The sequence below is a fragment of the Nicotiana tomentosiformis genome, chromosome 11, assembly GCF_000390325.3.
Source record: "Nicotiana tomentosiformis chromosome 11, ASM39032v3, whole genome shotgun sequence".
Lineage (NCBI taxonomy): Eukaryota > Viridiplantae > Streptophyta > Magnoliopsida > Solanales > Solanaceae > Nicotiana > Nicotiana tomentosiformis.
In genome coordinates this window covers 101,804,388-101,822,966 of record NC_090822.1, presented here as the reverse complement: position 1 = coordinate 101,822,966, position 18,579 = coordinate 101,804,388, and the positions used below count along the sequence as shown (strand labels likewise).

The 18,579-nt window shown below is 36.0% G+C and overlaps 2 protein-coding genes across 2 annotated transcripts; both read right to left on the bottom strand.

Annotated features, from left to right (window-relative positions):
• Positions 1 to 2,692: 2,692 nt before the first annotated feature.
• On the bottom strand, positions 2,693 to 9,211 carry LOC104114201 (protein RETICULATA-RELATED 1, chloroplastic). The gene is made up of 7 exons (XM_009624583.4): positions 8,614 to 9,211; positions 8,133 to 8,231; positions 7,131 to 7,351; positions 5,027 to 5,096; positions 4,723 to 4,802; positions 3,965 to 4,029; positions 2,693 to 2,999 (listed from the first exon to the last, which is right to left on the bottom strand). Exons 1-7 carry the CDS (start codon positions 9,028 to 9,030, stop codon positions 2,806 to 2,808), a joined length of 1,146 nt encoding a protein of 381 aa, XP_009622878.1. The 5' UTR covers positions 9,031 to 9,211; the 3' UTR covers positions 2,693 to 2,805.
• Positions 9,212 to 9,533: 322 nt separating this feature from the next.
• Positions 9,534 to 16,026, bottom strand: LOC104114200 (BTB/POZ domain-containing protein At3g44820). Its single transcript, XM_009624582.4, has 4 exons — positions 14,970 to 16,026; positions 14,151 to 14,220; positions 11,127 to 12,338; positions 9,534 to 10,648 (listed from the first exon to the last, which is right to left on the bottom strand). The coding sequence occupies exons 1-4, from the start codon at positions 15,017 to 15,019 to the stop codon at positions 10,082 to 10,084; spliced, it is 1,899 nt and encodes a 632-aa protein (XP_009622877.1). The 5' UTR covers positions 15,020 to 16,026; the 3' UTR covers positions 9,534 to 10,081.
• Between the last annotated feature and the right edge of the window lie 2,553 nt (positions 16,027 to 18,579).

The window sequence follows — 18,579 nt, the reverse complement described above, 5'->3', positions numbered from 1 at the left end:
ATTAAAATATAATTCATTAATAAAATAAATTCCATTACAGTATGACAGTGAAATTAAATCAGATTGATTTTTGTGAGTGAGTTTTTGGGCGATGGCCTGAAAATAAATTGATGCATGTATGATTTGGATGTGGACAGGCTGTAATTTTCTATTATCCTAAAAGACACCCTTTTTAGATGTAGTAACAACTGGAGTATTTTCTTTCCCTTTTGTCTGTTGTTTTCTGGTTGGTATGTAGTGGAGGAGAGGATGATGCCTCCATTTAAGGTAAACAGTAAGAAATTTTGAATCTTGTATTTCTTTGCAAAAGGTATTGAATTAAGTTCACATAAAGCAAGATTTAAAACAGTATTGGGAGTTCACAAATTTTAAATTATTTTTTGTACTATGTATAGGAAAAAAGAGGAGGATTTGACACGACTTGTCTCCAACTAGCCTGCCTAGTAAAATCATAACCAATAAGCATTTAATTGTAAACTGGAATTATTTCAAGCAAACTTGATAAATCGCAAATCAATTGCAGTTACACACGGAGGCAATATAGGATTTAAAGGTGGCGGGTGCCAAAATACCTTATAATAACTAATATATAGTTTGTTCAGAACATTTGTCCGATTCATTTTTCTAGTTTATTCGAGCAATTTAATAAGCAATTTATTTGCAAATATAAGAATTACATCATTTTCATACCCTACTTATGGAATTTCATTGGGTATATATGTTATTATTGTCATATGAAAATTACATCTCACACATCAAAAAGCAAATATAATTAGCATTTTAAAGAAGGAATCACACCTTTATTATTAATAATACAAGTAAAATCAATATTTTCACTAGGGAACTACATTTTTTTTTGTATGCTAAAAATAAATTTGCACAAGTAAAATAAAATCTTTAATAAGGGAACTCCACCGATCAGAATAAGAAATATAAAAAAAATATCTTCAATAGATAAATTATACCCCAAAGTAAATGTAGAATTAGATAAACTACAAGATCTCAAAACTTACAATCATAGATCTAATGCTTGTGAAATATTCATCATAATTTAATAGTAAAAAGATTTAAATTGTATGTAACAATCATGGAATAACACAAATTTTTATGTTATAATAAAAAAAGAAATTATAAATTAATTTTGATCTCAATCTAAATATCAAGACCCAAGTTTTTTGATTTTGAAAGAAGAAAACTAAAAGATTTGAGATTAAGAGAAATGCTTATATTATGAAAATTTTAAATTTTGGAGGCTCTTTTTTGAGTGTTCTTGCAAAAGATCACATATAAAGTAATAGAATAGAGGAAAAAATATAAAAATAATAAACGACAAATAGGAAATTGTGAGGTAGCCAAAAAGGTAAATGACACAACGAAAAGGGAAAGTCAGACAAAGTTCAAGATAAATTCGAACTTGAATTTTATACCCTAGAAAAACTTTCAAAAAGGTCTCCCAATCATGACACCTTTGTCTAGTTTGTGAATGGGGATGTCAGAATCATATATTTAACCTAGTTTAAAAAAAATTCTACATAAATATATGATAATTTTACCAACCGAGCGGGTGCCATACCATCCCACCCTTTAAGGGTGGATCCGCCCCTAGTTACACAAATCATCCAATAAATCCCTTATAATGGGACTACTACTTTAGCTACCACCTCTTTGGCTCATTTCCACTAGCAAAAGTTGGAGCATTCGTGATTTCCTGTAGATTACTTATCATGCATGCTCAGAAGTACCATACCACAAACGTCATTTTTTTGTTTGATCCAGCTTGCTCGTACCCGACTAATTCGGAATCACCTAACTCTTTCTATGTTTCCAACGTGATTATTGCACTTGCTCAAACTAAAAGATTTCTTCCATGATAATGACCATGAATCATGATTGACTCAAGTTCTGACGTCAATTTCCGAAGGGATGAGCCCTTCTGGTGGTTCTCCCGGGTACCAAAATGGGTTCTTTACAAGAAAGAAAATTCTGTCCATATAAGTAGCTGAGCTTGCAATTGCAGTAGTTCCAAAGCCATGTTAGTAGCTGAGCTTTCCAAAGACACTGAAGAGGACAACCCGGTGTACTAAACTCCCGCTATGCGCGAGGTTCGGGGAAGGACTTGCCAAAAACACTACTAACACGAATTCATAGATAAATAGACCATAACAACTGATCTTACTTTGAGGCCATTAGGCATTTGCCTAGCCATCTAAGCAAATGCAGTTCCAGTTCAACACAGAACATTAAACTTGAAATCTCATTATGAATTTACATTTATAGCAAAAGCTCATAAAAAAGGACAGCCCGCTGCACCAAGCATCCTACGTTCATGCAGGGTCCGTGAAAGGGCCACACCTCAAGGCGGTATGATGTAGGCAGCCTACCCTGATGCAAGCATCAGTGGCTAATCCCACGGCTCGAACCCATGAACTATAGGTCACACAAGCTCCCCTTCTAAAAGCTCATAATACCATTCAAAGTTATTAAGGGAAAACTAGCAACATACAGTAAGAAATATCCAGGGTAGAATGCAATATTCTCAACAGGCTTCTAGCTTGCCACTAGTGGATCTTAACAGGCTGACATTTGGTGCTTTCTATTCAAGAAATGAACCTGATTTTGATACTATAATATCAGTGTCTGCTAGGAAAGCATTGCATACCAAACTATTTTTTCTGTTCTAGGAAGAAGAAGGAATAGAGGTGTTGGGTGAGAATTTAATTAAAAAACTATCTAATTGAACGATCCTATAAAATTGAACAATGGAATATCTGAAAGAAAAAAATTTATTCTTTACAACACATTCTCCTATTGCACTCCACTCACCTTAGCCCACTCCACAAACTGCATCCCACCATAAATATTGTTAGCAAAGCGAACACCCACTGTGAATGCCATCGCAACAGGTGGGGCACGTTTTGCCGCAGGTGATGCTTCAACTAAGCGCTCCAACCCGTTAATAATTTGGTACCGAGTATTTGAAGAAACTGCCAGAAAGAATCCTGAATGAAAATGGAAAAGGAAAAGGAAAAGAGTCAATTCAAGCAAAAGATAGAGAAAGGCTACAAGACATGCAGACTTGACCGCAAAAAGCACTTTGGAATAATTGTAATACTATCGTATCAACCAAATTCAAGGTATTGAAGTTAATAAGCAGAGATATTATGTCAAAATTCAAAATTGCATCCTGTGGTCCATTTTAAACCTTTTAAATTTTTCTCTTTCAAACTATATGATGGAGGTAAAATTTTCAAGTCTCACTCCAAAATTTATCTATTAGTTGGTCATGTATTCTTTACAATAATGGACAACTACACAGAAACTAGAGCCTCAAATCTTCATAAGCACAATGGTTATCAATTAAAGAACTCAACTAACGAATAACACCACATAGAATATAATAATTATTTTTTAATTTTAATTCTTTATATAGAGTACAGGTCTACTTGTTATTTTGATACACGTTCCTTCTAAATATTAATTCTTTTAAATAATCCTCTAAAGCTTACTTGCTTTAAATGGGTAATGACATAGTTCAGTATTTTGTATGGAACGTAGAGATGCTTTCGAAAAGGCATGTAACAAATTCACAATTCAATCCAAAGTCTCAGCATTAGTCTACTTTGGCTAGTAATAAAGATCAGTACTTGTTCTTAGAACTATTACGTAATAGCCAAGTAATACCAGATAAATTTGCAATTAGCATAAAGAAGAGAATCATAAAAATGAGGGAGAACGGGGAAAATGCTTCATGCAGCAGGCATTTGAGAATCAATAGTAATCAGAAAAGCCCACAGGATGACAGGATAGATCTCTAAACAGAAAAATAGTGATGGTCCTAGAAACTCCCTGTTCTATATAGGAACAGTGAGGCACACATCAGATTTTGCTATCTGGAGTTTGCCGCTTGTGTTATGATGTTTGGCTGCACATATTCAAAGTACAATCAAAAAGCAGTTCAACATACCCCAGAGTGCAGCACTTTTTAGTAAAGGAGGGACAGGTATATCCTCTTCTGACTTCTTGATGCTCCTGTTACACACAAAAAGGATATCAGATGTCAACCCGTTATAAGAATGCAAAGCACATTAGCTGAATAGAAGGCAGCTGATTTCATGGCAATCAGAAAAAGAAACTAAGTATCACAACAGAAGTACAGGAGAAAATTTAAATGCATTGGAGAGAATAAACATGTACACATCCCAATAGCTATATTTTGAGAAGTTGTGCACACACAAGAGCTCCATTTTTATTGATATCATTCTGTATAATGTTCTTTAGTGAGAATATAGCATGACATCTTGACAGAGAGTCCACAAAGTTCCAATAACATCCATGTTAAAAACAATATGAAAAGAAACTAAATGCAGATCTCACAGCAAGAAATCCAACTTCGAATATATTGGAGATCCATCTAAAAAAGAACACATAAAATGTAGCCAAAAAAAAAGAAGGAAAGGAAAAGAATGTAGACTATAGCTACAAAGCAGCCTGCAATTGTCTCTTGCTAAATTGCATACAGAAAGTAACTGAAAAATAGAAGGAAAGAGAAGAGATATAAAACAGCCAGGAGAAAAAACTCTTGCTAGGTAGCTTGCAGCTGCCACAGAAAAAAAACAAAAACAAAGAAACACTAACTGTAGATTGAAAATGGACTAGCCAAAAGTTGAGGGTGCATTGGCAGTTCAAGTGAACTAGACTGTGGAGAGTGGTTCACAAACATACCTCTTAGCAGTCATTATCAAATTTGCAATGCCCTGCCCAATGAGGCCACACCCAAATCCAACCGAGCCATACAAGAATCCCTGACAGCCATGAAAGGGAAATAGGTTATAACACTAAAATTTAACATTGCAGAATGGCTGAACACTTGGACGACAACGAAACGAGTAGAACCAAACTAACAGATTTTGAACCAGGACTTTGAAAAGGACTCACGTCGAAACAAATTATCTTATCCAAAATCTATCATCTGTATATCCTGAAAGTAGTCTAAAAGATAGCAAAGAAGTTCAATCATAAGTTATACCTTGTAAAAGTATGTTGCAATGCGCTGCTGTAATGTGAATTTACACCCTGGCCTCTCAGCTTCAAAAACGCTGCACAAAAATGGATATTCAGAAATCAGAACCAGCAACACTGCTATTATCAGCTGTCATAACATTGTGTTTTTTTTTTTGATAAGTAACTGTCATAACATTGTGAAGATAGACCATCAAATCTAACCAACCAAAGAACTGAGGATCACTGATTGTGTTATTCCCAGTTTTCACATAGGATCTCGTGCCCTTCTGGAAGCATTAAGTCATTTGTCTTGAGTTAGTGAACAAGAAAACTTCCACAAATCAAAGTTCTAGCATGCACTTAAGGCAGCCAATACCTTTTATGGAGAATGCCGTAATACCCATCGCCAGGTCCATTTCCACAAGAAACTTGGTTACTTTCGTACATGTTTAGTCCTAAAATGGTGAAGCTTGCCAAGTAATCTTAATTGGTCAGCAGAAGTTACTTTACTCAAAAGAAGGAATTCAGTTTCTGAAGGTCAACAGCATACATGTTCTTAAAAAGGAGAAGAGAAAACCTTGAGAATATAAGGGTGATTAGACACAGCCCTGGCTAACCAAGAAGAGACATTGGCCTTTGACCGAGGTTGCTGTGCAAATAAACATATGTGCTCGTGCCTCAGTATCTAACCCGCAACGTTTTAATGTTTAGGCACATAAAAATAGCTACACAATCTCAAAATCTCTGACAGAAGTATGAGAAACTAGTAGTGTTAAAAATATAGGTTTTCAAAAACTATCTTGAAAAGGTAAAGTTTTAGTCGACGCTTCTTCACTGATGACGACAGAATATCTGGATAACAATATACTGATTTCACCTTTTAGTCAACTAGAATGAAAGTCTTATATCCCATCATGTTGGTAGTCTGCGTCTGCTACATTATAATCTTCAATCTTGTCACAGCTCACACATTGGATCTACGAGAGAAGAGGCATAATAATTCTATTACAAGCTATCCAAATCAATCACCACTCTCTTACATCCACCAGATCTTAAAGGGCCTATAAACGACACAAAATTCAACCGGAGATTCTCAAACCAGATTACTTTTTCCAACAGTAGGTAGTTGAATCAAGTTCAAAACTTTCTTCATCTGATTTCCTAGTAGCCACATACTGTCAGAATCCAAAGTAGAGAAAATATTTCGTTGTTTTACTCTTGTTGAGATCCTACATATTAAAGTCTCTGCTGAACAGATAGTGTTATAATTGATCGGCTCTGAAGAGATAAACATATGCTTTAAATCTCCGCAGGTGCATGCATTTCTATATTGCATTGACTCCAGTGTATGCTTCTTCGGTCTCAATTTCAATGTTCCAATGGCAAAATGCATTCCGAAAATTTTGAAACCTTTCAATTAAGTTTATACAGGAAAGGGTGAAAATAAACCAGAAGCGATCAATCGGATACAACAAGGAGATATATACATTCTAAACTTAACTGGTTGATTCAAGAATGCTTTTACCCTTGTATTGATTGTCCATTTCATCTTACTTAAAGTGTCCATTAGTTTGTAATCGTTGCTTTTCCATTTGAACCCATGTGCGAGAACACAAAAAGGAACTCCAGATAATTCACAGGATATGGATAAGGTTTATATAGGTTATGACCAAGGTCCATCCGCATGAGAGGAGATTTTTTAAGCTTTTGACAAGGTGAAACAATTTCATGAACAGAGAATTACTTTCTGTGTCTTGCCTACTGAACTATCGCTCGGAAGAGCATGGCAGCTGCATGGGAGGAGATTTTCAGCATTAGACGAGGTGAAACAATTTCAAGTTCAGTAGGAATTGAACTCTCTGTCGAAAGAATGTGGCAGCTGCATGAGAGGAGAGTTTTTCATCATTAAACGAGGTGAAACAATTTCATGAATAGAGAATTACTTTCTGTATCTAGCCTACTGAACTATCTCTCGGAAGAATGTGGCAGCTGTTACTCTGAGTCTCTGACGCAATTAGTGTAGGCACTAGATGTTATGCTACGTCCGCAAAATCATGAGAACAGAAAGTACAAAAGTTGGAAATCTGCATGAGTTGGAAGCCAAAGAAAACAGAGAATAAATTGATCACCTGCTAGGGAGAGCTCCACAAGCATGTCGAAAGCGTCCAAAAGAACTGCTTGAAAAGGACTGCTTGCCTATTCGGACATAAGGAGCCAACATGCCTACCAATGCGACGTCAACAACAATTCCAACCAGAAGATCTGCAGCATACAACTCAAATTCTGCCCAGAAATCCTTTCCCCTTTTCTGAACCTCTGCAAATGTTGCACAACAGGAGTCGATAACAATCTGCAATACACCAGTTTAGGTACAAACTGCCACTATAAGATCAGGTTTAGACACTTGAACAATCAAGGCAGTTATCTACCAGTTCGTAAACTGGTGTACAAATTTTTTGAGAAGGAAACTGGTGCACAAAATTTATCCATCAATTAAACTGTTTATTAATCCATTTGGCAAAACCTACGTTACCAAGTTACAACCCAATATGTTTCCTTAGATTCAAATTTTTTTCTTTGACTATCCTCAAGCATGTGTAGCCCTTCGGTTCCTCCTTTTTCCTTTTTTCCTTATTTCTTACTGTTTTTGCTTGTTCGCACCTCATGTATTATTGTCCCCAGAGGACTAGCAGTTACATAAAGTTGTTTCAAATTGTTAAATAATTGTCCACACAACTTAATAAAAATTAACCTATTCCATAAAAACAAGCTTTATACTTGAGTCACCTCACAGTGGCTACTCAGTACCCTATACGATACAAGTGCAAGTCAAGCACACATCACAATCACAGAGCTTAAAGAGTGAAATAATCGTGGCATGATTGTCAATCTGATAATACCAATCATGAAACTCCTCATGACATTAGTGATTAGCCATAACAAACTACAGGTATAGCTGCATCCCAACAACAACAACAATATACCCAGTATTATCCCACACCGTGGGGTCTGGGAAGCATGGCAACTGTACGCAGACCTTACCCCTACCTTGTGAGGATATAGCTGCATCCCATGTTTTTTTATTTCTTGAAAAGTAAAAGAAACAAGAGCTACCAAATTATCAAACTAACCTCTGTTCCAACTTTAAACAAAAACGACGGATCCGCAAGCATTCGATTTCTCAGCATTGAGCAATGTCTCATCAAAAATCCCAGCGGCCAAGCTGAACCCTGAATGTCAAATACAACAACAACAATGCCTCAGTCCCAAACAAGTTGGGGTCGGCTGAACCTTGAATGTCAAATACCATTTCAAAATGCAATGAATATATCTACACATATACTCCCTTCGTCCCAATTTATGTGATAATCTTTCCTTTTTAGTCTGTCCTAAAAAGAGTGATAGCTTTGTATAATTAGAAATAATTTAACTTTAAACTTGTCATTTTAACTTTAATGAGATTATTATAGCATTTAGATCACTAGCTTCAAAAGTTTTTCCTTTTTTAAAAAAAAAAAAAACTCGGAGTCCAGTCAAACAATGTGTTATAAATTGGGATGGAAGGAGTATATAAAAAATGAAAATTAGCATCAAAGATTACATTTTTCGCACCTGCAAATCCAAGTAACGACTAAGAATCAAACTCCGAAGCCCTGTGGTCTTAGCTGCTTCCAACATATCACAAGGCAAACTCGCCCCTCGCTTTTCAGCCTCTTTGATCACCTCATCGAACTTCACAATCGGCCCAAACTCTTCCTCATCGTAATCACCATCATCTCCACCGCCGCCGTTGTCAGGTGGATATCCTCCTTTTCCGTTACCAGCGTCACCTCCATCAGCTGTTCTGATGATGGACTCTTGTCCGGTACATTTGATTCTGAAAATTTGATCAGTTTTCCCAATCGAATGATTTAAAGATACAAACTTTGATGAATTTGAGTGTCTTAAAAGTGTGTTGTTTGAGTTGGAATCGTTTGGAGGTATCGAAAGATTTGATATATGGAAAAGTGATGATTGAAGCAGGGCCATTGTCTTGAAGTTTCAGAGGAATGAATGGAGTGTTTTGTAATAGTACAGAGTAGGAATAGAACAGTGTACGAGGAAATGGCATTAACATAGGTGATTGCAGGTTGCAACCCTAAGTTCGAGATTGACCTTTGTTATCGGATTGCGCGGGGAACTAATTAATGGGGTTGGCCAATGTCGACCTTCTCTGCATGACGTGTTGCATGAATTATAGTAATAGAAAAATTATAATAAATTATTTAATCTCAGATTGGTTTGCGAACTATTATTGCACGTCAACCCAGCTCCTTGAGAATTTTCCACAAAAAAAATAACTATGCGATACCACTAGTTTGTTATTACAAATATAATCTTTTGTTTAATTTATTTTTCAATATTCTTTGGAAATTTTAAGAAAATGTTATCTAACAAGTGAATTCAAATTAGCAAAATTTAATATGCCCTTATAAAATTTGAAAAGTAACCAGTTAGTACAAAGTACAAACAAGCTTAAGAGTTCCCACAAATTGAAAATAACGAACGTAAAGCACTATATATACTCCTTTTAGGAAATAATTGGTCCCATCGAAATAAAGTGTTTGGACCTCGATTTTATAGCCACAATTAGCACATACACTTGTATACTTTTGAAAAACAAAACATGAATACCTTCATCATGTCACTTTACAGAACGCTTCATGAAGCTGTACATGTATAAGGGAGAACTTGGACTTTGAATCCTATTGTATTGTTCCAGGGGAAGAAACAAATATTTACCAAGTATCAGCTGAGTTCTATGTTTGTATAAGATTCATAATGTTCTGCGATCAGGCTTTCACCATTCCAAAATTGGACAAAAGTAGTTCTTTGGTCCAAGCGTGAGGGTTGTATGTTATGTAACAAACTCAATTTGGTCTCTCTGAGGGAAATATAAGGTGCATGTGCCTCCAATTATCATGGGATGAATCTTTTCCAAACATGTAACCCAAAATTTTTTGGGGCAGTGGATAAATATTTCTAAAGGCCATTCTCTTCAGGTGTAAGGATGTCCAACCTGAGTCTTTTCATCATAAAATCAAAACAAAGAGGAACTTTTACGGTGTCTTGAGCTTCTCGGTTGCTCTATGGATGATCTTGGGGTTGGACCTGTGCTTTCAACCACATCTGGTTGAGTGTCTGACGATTGGGGAAGCAGCTTGCATCCAATTCTTCGGGCAAGAAATCGTGGAGAACTGAGGTAACTATGTGACTTTGTGACCTTTCTCATCTCTTGTTTGATTTTGCTGAATTCTTCTTCAAGTTCGCCAACTCTGGACTTCATCCTTTCCAAGTCCACCTTTAGACCCTGGTTCTCACGCACAACTGTGACCCATCCATCTCTCTGTACAATTTGACCTGCCATGTCAGTGGGGCCAGTGACAGCGACAGGAGCAGCAGGGGCACTTTCTGTGTCCAAGACATGGAGGCAGCCAGCTAGAGCTGTTCTCAGCTGCAATTGCTCGAAGAACAGGACTTGGAGAACTACTCGAAGAGGCAACCTGTCATTCTGGGATGCATGTGCACAAGCATCAATAGAGAGCTTCTGAAAGTCGATCATGTTGCAAAGCTGCTCCTTTTCTTTATCCGAGAGCCAAGGATGCGCCTATACAATTTCATTTTAATCCATTAAGAGTCTCGTTCAGAACTTCCAAAAGGTTTGAATATTACAAGGTTTCACAGTGCAGAGTTGAAATCAATTTAGCCCTAGATCATCAATGAAGTAAATAACAACCACAGTGAAAAGATATACGTGTTAAGACTATTACACAAACAGCATAAAAGAGAGCAGAAAACTAAGCTAGAAAATCAGCCAGCATAAAAAAAATTAAGCTTTACTTGATGCAAGTTGCTTTTGACTAGAGGTCTGTCCTCAGATATGAAAGACTGTTTAATTGGAACAGTGCATTTTCAGACAATATGTATGGTAGTGACACTCAATGAAATACTAAAACACAGCCATCCATGGAATAGAGTGAAAGGACTAACCATTATGTGGCAGTAAATTAGCAGGTAAATAAACTAATCACAAACAATCAGATATATCATCATTAGCACAAAGTGAGACAGCGACTGAATCAAACCTTAAAGTATATATCTATAGCTCTGTATAGCCCATCATGCAGAGATCTTGAAGATTCTGGGAGAGCTTCAGCAAGTGAACGAATTTTTCCAGGCTTTAGGTTCACATCAGATGCAACTTCTGCAATATAGCTGTCTACCAGCTTCGCCACTCTCCTTAAAGGGTCAGACGATGGTGATGTTCCTATCTCAAATGAAGATGGAGCAGGTGTTGTGGCGACCGCAGGTTCAGAAGATATAAAATGAAGAATCATTCGTTCAACACAGTCAGTGTGATATAATGTATCAGAATCTGAGTAGGAAGGTATCAGCAAACCATCAAGGGATGCTAGGTCCAATTGCATTCCTATTCTCCTCTCCAGCGAGTCCTGGCACGTGTGGTTCACACCAAGAATCAGCGCAACTCGCAGAAGTCCCAACAAGAAACGGCAAAAAGATTTTCCCTTCAATTCAGGAAGCAGGTTCACAACACTTTCTAGGAGAACTTTCTGATCAACGGCAGCAGGTGTCATACTGAAACTAGCAACTGTTCTAGTTTTGCCACTTTGCCCACTCTGCCACCGGCCAAGTCCCGGAAGGTACTTTCTACAGTAGTACATCATAGCACCTGCTAAATTTTCATGTCTAATACCCCTGGCTTCCATTGTTTGAATTAGTCTCTGAAATAAAGGTACAGCAAGATATGAGATATCTTCGAACCACCAGTCAGATTCAATGGTTTGGATTCTAGCACCAGTGTTAATTCCATTCCACAATATACTACCTCCAGGGCTCTGTAAGCTGCCATACATCAACATAGGCCATCCAAATAAACTAGGATCTGTGCAGACCATCACAGAGAGCGCATTCAAGCATTTACTAATGATCTCTAGCTTATCTGCTCTTGGAATGACAGGATCACAAGTTTGGAGAGCCAATATGCAATCTTTCCAATTCCTTATAGTATTCTTATGAAAGTAAGCATCCGCCTTCAACAGTAAATTATCTTCTCCATACTCCTCCGTCATCTCCAAGTAGTCTGCTGCACAATAAATTATTACTATGTTCCTTGGGGTATATTCAACTCGAATACTGTAGCAGAATTTAACTGCGACCAGAAATATGTCACTCCCACCAGGGAAGTCTTCTAAAGTTGTCAGCAAAGTCCCTTCATGCGGACCTTGAGCTGCTTCTAGTATTTTGGCAATCCTCCCACATCTTGACACAAGTGGAAACTGTAGACAGAGCATTTTCAGCTGTTAGGCACGACTTGGCGTAGAGAAGTTAAATTTTATTTTAAAAGGTGAGTTGGGGAGTCCATGTAAATTCAGCAATACTTGATCATGGTAGGATACAGAATAAGAAACAGCATTAAGACAAACTAGTAATGATTGGGAGGAAAAATCAAAGCAAGTATATTGAAAATCACCCTTGAGAAGAGTGCAGTTACTTTGTAGACTTGACACTGTAGTCATCTTCTTCAGATCACTGATTGCACACACATCAGTTCTAAACTAGGGCTTGCATCACTTTGTGAAAACTGAAAAATCCTATTAGATGAAACAAAGTTGCCACAAACATTAGCATTCCAGTTTATTTCGGCTCCAAAGTTCCATCATTTTCTGAATCATTGCAACAAAAACTAGCTGATTGGTGAGAAAAAGTGAAGCTCGTTAGTGACTTTGTCAGTCGAACATCCACTGCTTGGGAGAGGCAAGAATTAGGAAGGAAGATTTCCTCAAATTCAATTAGAATAAGCCATCGGGGAGTCACTAGATACATCGAATTTTGAGTACTCGGCAAAAAGAAGGCAAGAATTGAAAAGGGCGGAAAAATAGGAATAGAATGGAATGACTAAGGTATTAAAAAATAAAAACTACTCTTCTTTTCCAACTTAAAAAAATTCTCTATTTTATTACTTAGTGGTATTTCCGAAGCAAAACACCGTTTCAGGATATGATCTGCACAAGCATAATCAGTCTCTGCTGTAATTGAGCGCCCTCCCTTCAAGCATAAATAGTCTAAGGAAATGATTCACATGAGAAAAACTCGTCTGTATTCATCCAACAAAGATTCATCCCCCTCAATGCTTTTCTTTTTGTTTTTCTTCTTTTTTTCTGAAGTGTGAATGAATAGAGAGGATTCATATAACTGAACCTATCTAATTTGGGACTGAGGTTACACAAGTGAACCAAGTCGGGTATTTAAGTGGATAAGGATAGAGAGGCGGGCCCATTATTCACCGAGTTTCATAGATGAAAAATTTCTCAGCTATTTAAAAAAAAAGGAGATAATTAACCAATTCATGTATCTCTTTCTCTCAATTAACAGATATCAAAAGGAATTATCAGAGAATTCAGATATTTTCAGATGCTGGAAATGATTATTTCCAAACAGTATTAATTGTTATGACTAATCTAAATATATTTTCACCATTCAGACCGTATGCCAACCTGTTCGAAATAAAATACTAATATATAATCCATGACGATTATGACACTAGACAGATTATCATTACTATACAAGAATTACTCTCACGCCCCATTATATCTTCCCAACGTATCCAGTACATCATAATTCTAAAAAGAGCATATCCGTTAAATCATATGACAGTGCTAGGATTATTATTACTAAACAAGAATTAATCAGGCAACCCATCAAGTCTTGCTATCATGTTCATCAAACCTTACCCAATACATAATATTCAAAACTCATTTGATGATGGCTATTCCATATTAAATATACCAACATAGTTCGTTATGGTTCAAAAAGTGATGGTCCAGATCAAATGTGGATTCGGTAGGCGAATATTTTAAAGGAAGATCGTTTAAATTAGTTTATAACATAAACAGTATAAAAGCGCATCTCCTATAACTTTCATAGTAGCATGGACTACCAGATGTAATTGCTAGTTTTTCCTTGAGAGTTTCAAATTAGAGATTACATACAAAGTTAGGGACAATTCAAAAGGTAAAATAAGACAATCTTTTTAGTCACAGGCTAAGTTGCACATCCTCAATTTTAAAGATTTAAAGAAGAATGACTACCTTGTGAAGGTGGAAGTTTACTCCATCTACTACCAAGGTAACATCACTGACCAAACTTGCATTGCAAAACCTGTCACAAGCATCAAACTATGAATCAAAAGAAAAAACACAGCTAAATAATTCTAACATATCCAAAGCTATTATCATGTTTTTTATTCTGAAAGGTGAATGAGACTCCAATCAGAACTATAACCCAGCCCAAGGAATCTCCTGGTACTGAAATAATATTTTAACTTGCATTAACCAAATAGATTAGCCAAAAACATACATATCCTCCTTGTCATAAAATAGATACCCCCCCCCCCCCCCCCGCGACCTCTCACAATATTACCATCAAGATTGATATTGCCTCTAAAAATCTAAAGCACATCATCAAACTGGCATGTTAACCTAAAAGCAAGAGCCTAATAAAGTTCAACTCTTCAATAATATCTATGCCGAATGCATAATTATTCATTTTTTATGATGGTAGTGTCCGGGCCAGCTTGAGCGCCTCGACTATTCTACAAGGTACCTTTTACCTCCCACCAGCACAGGCATCGGGTATAACTCATCCCACCAAACCTTAGGCAGATAGGACAAAATCACCTAGTGTTTTTTACTCCGTTGGAATTTAAACTTAAAACCTCATGGTTCTCCTACCACTTCATGGACCACTAGGTCACACCCTTGAGCGCTGGATGCAAAATTCTTCATCGTAGCCCATAAAAACGAAAACTCAGGTATTTTTTAATCTAAAGAAAGGTAAAAGAAAAAAAATTACAACTAAAATAGGTTTTTTTATACCACAGAGAGAAATGTTGATGCAGAGTAACATACCAGTCATTTCCCTCACGGTAGAACCCAGTAACCTTCCCAGCAGGTGCCATCACAAGATCCAAACTCTACAACACACCTCTCCTTATACACCCTCACTCAGTTTCTACTTTCTCCAACCCAAATTCTCCTGAATTCAATTGAAAAAAACATATGATACCCATATGATCTTAGCATTTAATTACCAAAATTAAACAAACCCCATCAACGGAAAAAAGCAAACCACCAAACATGGGAACCATATAAGAGAATTCCAATGAGTCAAACCTTAAGTGGTCTCACAAGAATCTACTCAATTAATTACACGCATAAAAAGCAATCATAATCATTGGTCCCCCTTCTCTTACAGCTAAGCTTCTTCCCCCTCCCCCCAACACCCCCCCAATAAAGTTACCCTTCGCTCTTGTTATGTTTCTAAAAAAGAGGCTCAAATTCACTGCTCACAAGTCACAACAACCCTAACAAAGAAAACAGCACAGCAAACACAAGTATGGTCCATAATATACAATACACTTTACTTTTATATATACTGTATACTATATGTTTATATACTTGTGGCCTATGTGTAAAGAGAACCCACAAAACCAAAACCAGCAACACAAAGATTCTTCCTTTCTGCAAAGACCAATTACAATATTCAGTTGGATTTTTGACTAGTAGCTAGCTATTTTATTTACTTAGATTTGTATTTACATAACCCCTCACTCACTACATGTTAACTTCTACATGTACAACCCCCCACCCTCCTCCACCCCTAAGGGGTTCTATAGGCCGGCGAAGAAGGGAAATGGAGACAAGAAGACATGGTAAATGATGAGAGAGAAGGGGAATATGATGGTTGGGTTTTTGGTTCACGCTTTTTGTCGAACAGGTGGAGTGCGAATTGGTTTTTATCGAGAAAACAGCATGGATCCAATGAGAATGTGGCTTTGGGTTCTGTGATGGCTCTTTTTTGTGGTCCGCTTAATTGGGTGACACGTGAAAATAGCGTTACTACAATCATTTATTTTTCAAATGCGTTTCGTGCCTTTTATTACTTGGTGCTTTGCTTTGTGTACAAGATAAGAGACGAGAATTTAGGACATTAAATTTAGTCATTGATTACTAAAGTACATTAATAAAAGGAGTAAGAGAAACTAGGATTATAACTTCTTTTTACTCCAAATTCAATAAATTTAATACTCCTATAGGCTATGATACATTTATGTATTAACTAATCAAAAAGAAATGCTACACTATGTATTTAATGGTTTAGTGTCAAGAACATTTTTTCTCTAAACTATTGCAAGAAAAAACTGTTGTTTGTTGCATTCTTGTGTTATACATGGTTTTGCATTCATATCAAATCTTTCTCTTATGAAGTATACTATTTTGTATGCATTCACTCAATTCAGCCAAGTAATCATATGCTTTATTTATTAAAATTTTAAGCAAAAGGAAAAAAAAAATTGTTTAAAATTCTAAAACTCACTGGGATTTCTACTCGGGAGGATTGTCGATCTTATTCAAAAAAGGTAGAGGCATTACCGCAATAGTATTTAGAGAAATTGAATAACTTGAAAGCATTAAATTGCATGCATCCAACTAATTGAGAAACGGCAAGAGTAGCTTTGTCAACACAAAATGGAAGAAAGAAAATAAACTTGATTTTTATAGACAAATTACGGGAAAAACAAAAAAGAAAAACGGAAGATTTATGCAATATTTCATAGATCAAAGGGGGGAGATTTTATTACATATTAAAAGGTAACAAGGAATATATGTGTAATTGACCCATTTATCACTAGATTTCTTAGTAAAAGTGCAAAAATTATATCTATGTTAGGATTATTTTCCCCAATCTCTTGTTTTCTATCTAGTTTGAAACAGGCTAAATTTAAAATGAGCTAATATGTAGCCACTTTCCATTGATTGGATACTTTTGGTATTATTGTCGAATAATTATTCCTATTGTTAATTCCCCATCATTATTTTGCGCAAGAAGAAATATATTAGCCACCACCTATATAAGTGAAGTTATCTTATAGCACGTTTTCCACCCTTTTTGGTTTCATATAAGTATGTGTGTATTATTTGAGAAGAGTCAACAAGCATAGGGAACATGTAATAATCAAAATTATTTGTTTGTTAAAATATGAAATATGAAATATGAAATATAGTACATGAAGAGAAGAGAAACTTCAAGATGTGCCTGTAAAGGAAATATTCGCATCGTTTAGGTAAGAGAGAATATTTGGTTGGTTAAAGCAATCCAGAAACTTTCGATCGAAAATATTGATCTAAAGAATAATTTGCATGTATGATTCCAAAATTTTCGCCTAATCTTTCTAATCACACTCTTTGATTAAATAACTTTCATTAATCAAGATCAATTTTAGTTATCACATTATGTTTTTTAACTAATACCTTTATTTTTCTGCATCAAAGTGAATAACTAAAAATTGATTAGTCGATGCATATAGCCTACAGGGGCGAACGCACGTAGATCGAAGCAGTGTCACATTGACACTGCTTCGTCGGCAATTTTAATTAAATATTTTTGTTGTAGATGATATGCGAACAGTAAATAAGTACTACATATTATTTAAAGTAACATCGCTTAACAACATTCAGTTGTTAGCTCAAGGGTCAAGCCTTTGATTTAGATAGCAAAGGTTCGGGGTTTGATCCCCCTTGCGTATGTTACTTTTTGTTTTTGAGACTGCTTCTCTAAAAAAGAGGGGCTGAAATTTTTTGGGGAGTCGAACTTATGACCTACCCGATATTCAGGAAACCCCCTCCTTGAATTTGTAATTTTTATTTATGTTGGTTTGTTATTACTTTACTCGGCTTTTCATTTTCGCCTATCTCCCTAAACTCCCTTGGGTCATTAGCTATCAATTAATTATGACACCGCTTATTAAAAGTTTTGCGTACTTCCCTGGATGCCTAGTACGCAATCCTCATTATCTTTATCCAAATTCATTAGTGACTAAATATTACACAATTCATGTAATGCTTTTTTTAAATAAAAAAAAACACATAGTACTCCTTCAGTGCTATATAGGCTTATTTCACTATATGATGGTTAAAAAATAAATTGTAATTGTAGCTAATATTTTGGGTAGTGGAGTCCATCTCACATAAGCATAAGTTTATTTGCAAAGTAAACTTTGTTAGCAATATTCTTTGAGACCCAAAAATATTGCATTGTGTGGTGGATATCATCTGCACAAATTGTATCTTTTCTTTTACAACTAAGAGACCAAAACTTTTTTGCCTATAAAAGGAAAGGCCATAAGTTTATTTTAAACACACTAACAAGACTTGAGTCTTCATTTCTTGTTTTCTCTCCTCCTTTACTAATTGAGAGTATTTTATAAGAGAGTTGAGTGTTTAACACTTGTGTGATCCTCTTTCTTTGGAGTGATCTGTTGGGAAACGTGTCATGCTAAAAGAAGAAAAAAAATATTTGAAAGAAAAAAGCAATAAATTGCACAAGATAAGACAAAGACAAGATTTACGTGGTTCGGCAATTTTTGCCTACTCCACTGCCACACAAAGAATAGCTCTTTATTAATTGAAGAGAGAAAGAAAAAATTGAGGGATGATATGCAAATGAAAATGCATACCC

Excerpts from the sequence above, each read along its gene's own strand:
- LOC104114201 (XM_009624583.4), bottom strand. The coding sequence starts at position 9,030 with ATGGCCCTGCTTCAATCATCACTTTTCCATATATCAAATCTTTCGATA. Across the intron at positions 5,097-7,130 it reads TGTGGAGCTCTCCCTAGCAG|CGTTTTTGAAGCTGAGAGGC; the intron begins GTGATCAATTTA and ends ATTTTTGTGCAG. Across the intron at positions 4,803-5,026 it reads TTGCAACATACTTTTACAAG|GGATTCTTGTATGGCTCGGT; the intron begins GTATAACTTATG and ends CATGGCTGTCAG.
- LOC104114200 (XM_009624582.4), bottom strand. The coding sequence starts at position 15,019 with ATGGCACCTGCTGGGAAGGTTACTGGGTTCTACCGTGAGGGAAATGAC. Across the intron at positions 14,221-14,969 it reads TACCGTGAGGGAAATGACTG|GTTTTGCAATGCAAGTTTGG; the intron begins GTATGTTACTCT and ends TGCTTGTGACAG. Across the intron at positions 12,339-14,150 it reads TAAACTTCCACCTTCACAAG|TTTCCACTTGTGTCAAGATG; the intron begins GTAGTCATTCTT and ends CTCTGTCTACAG.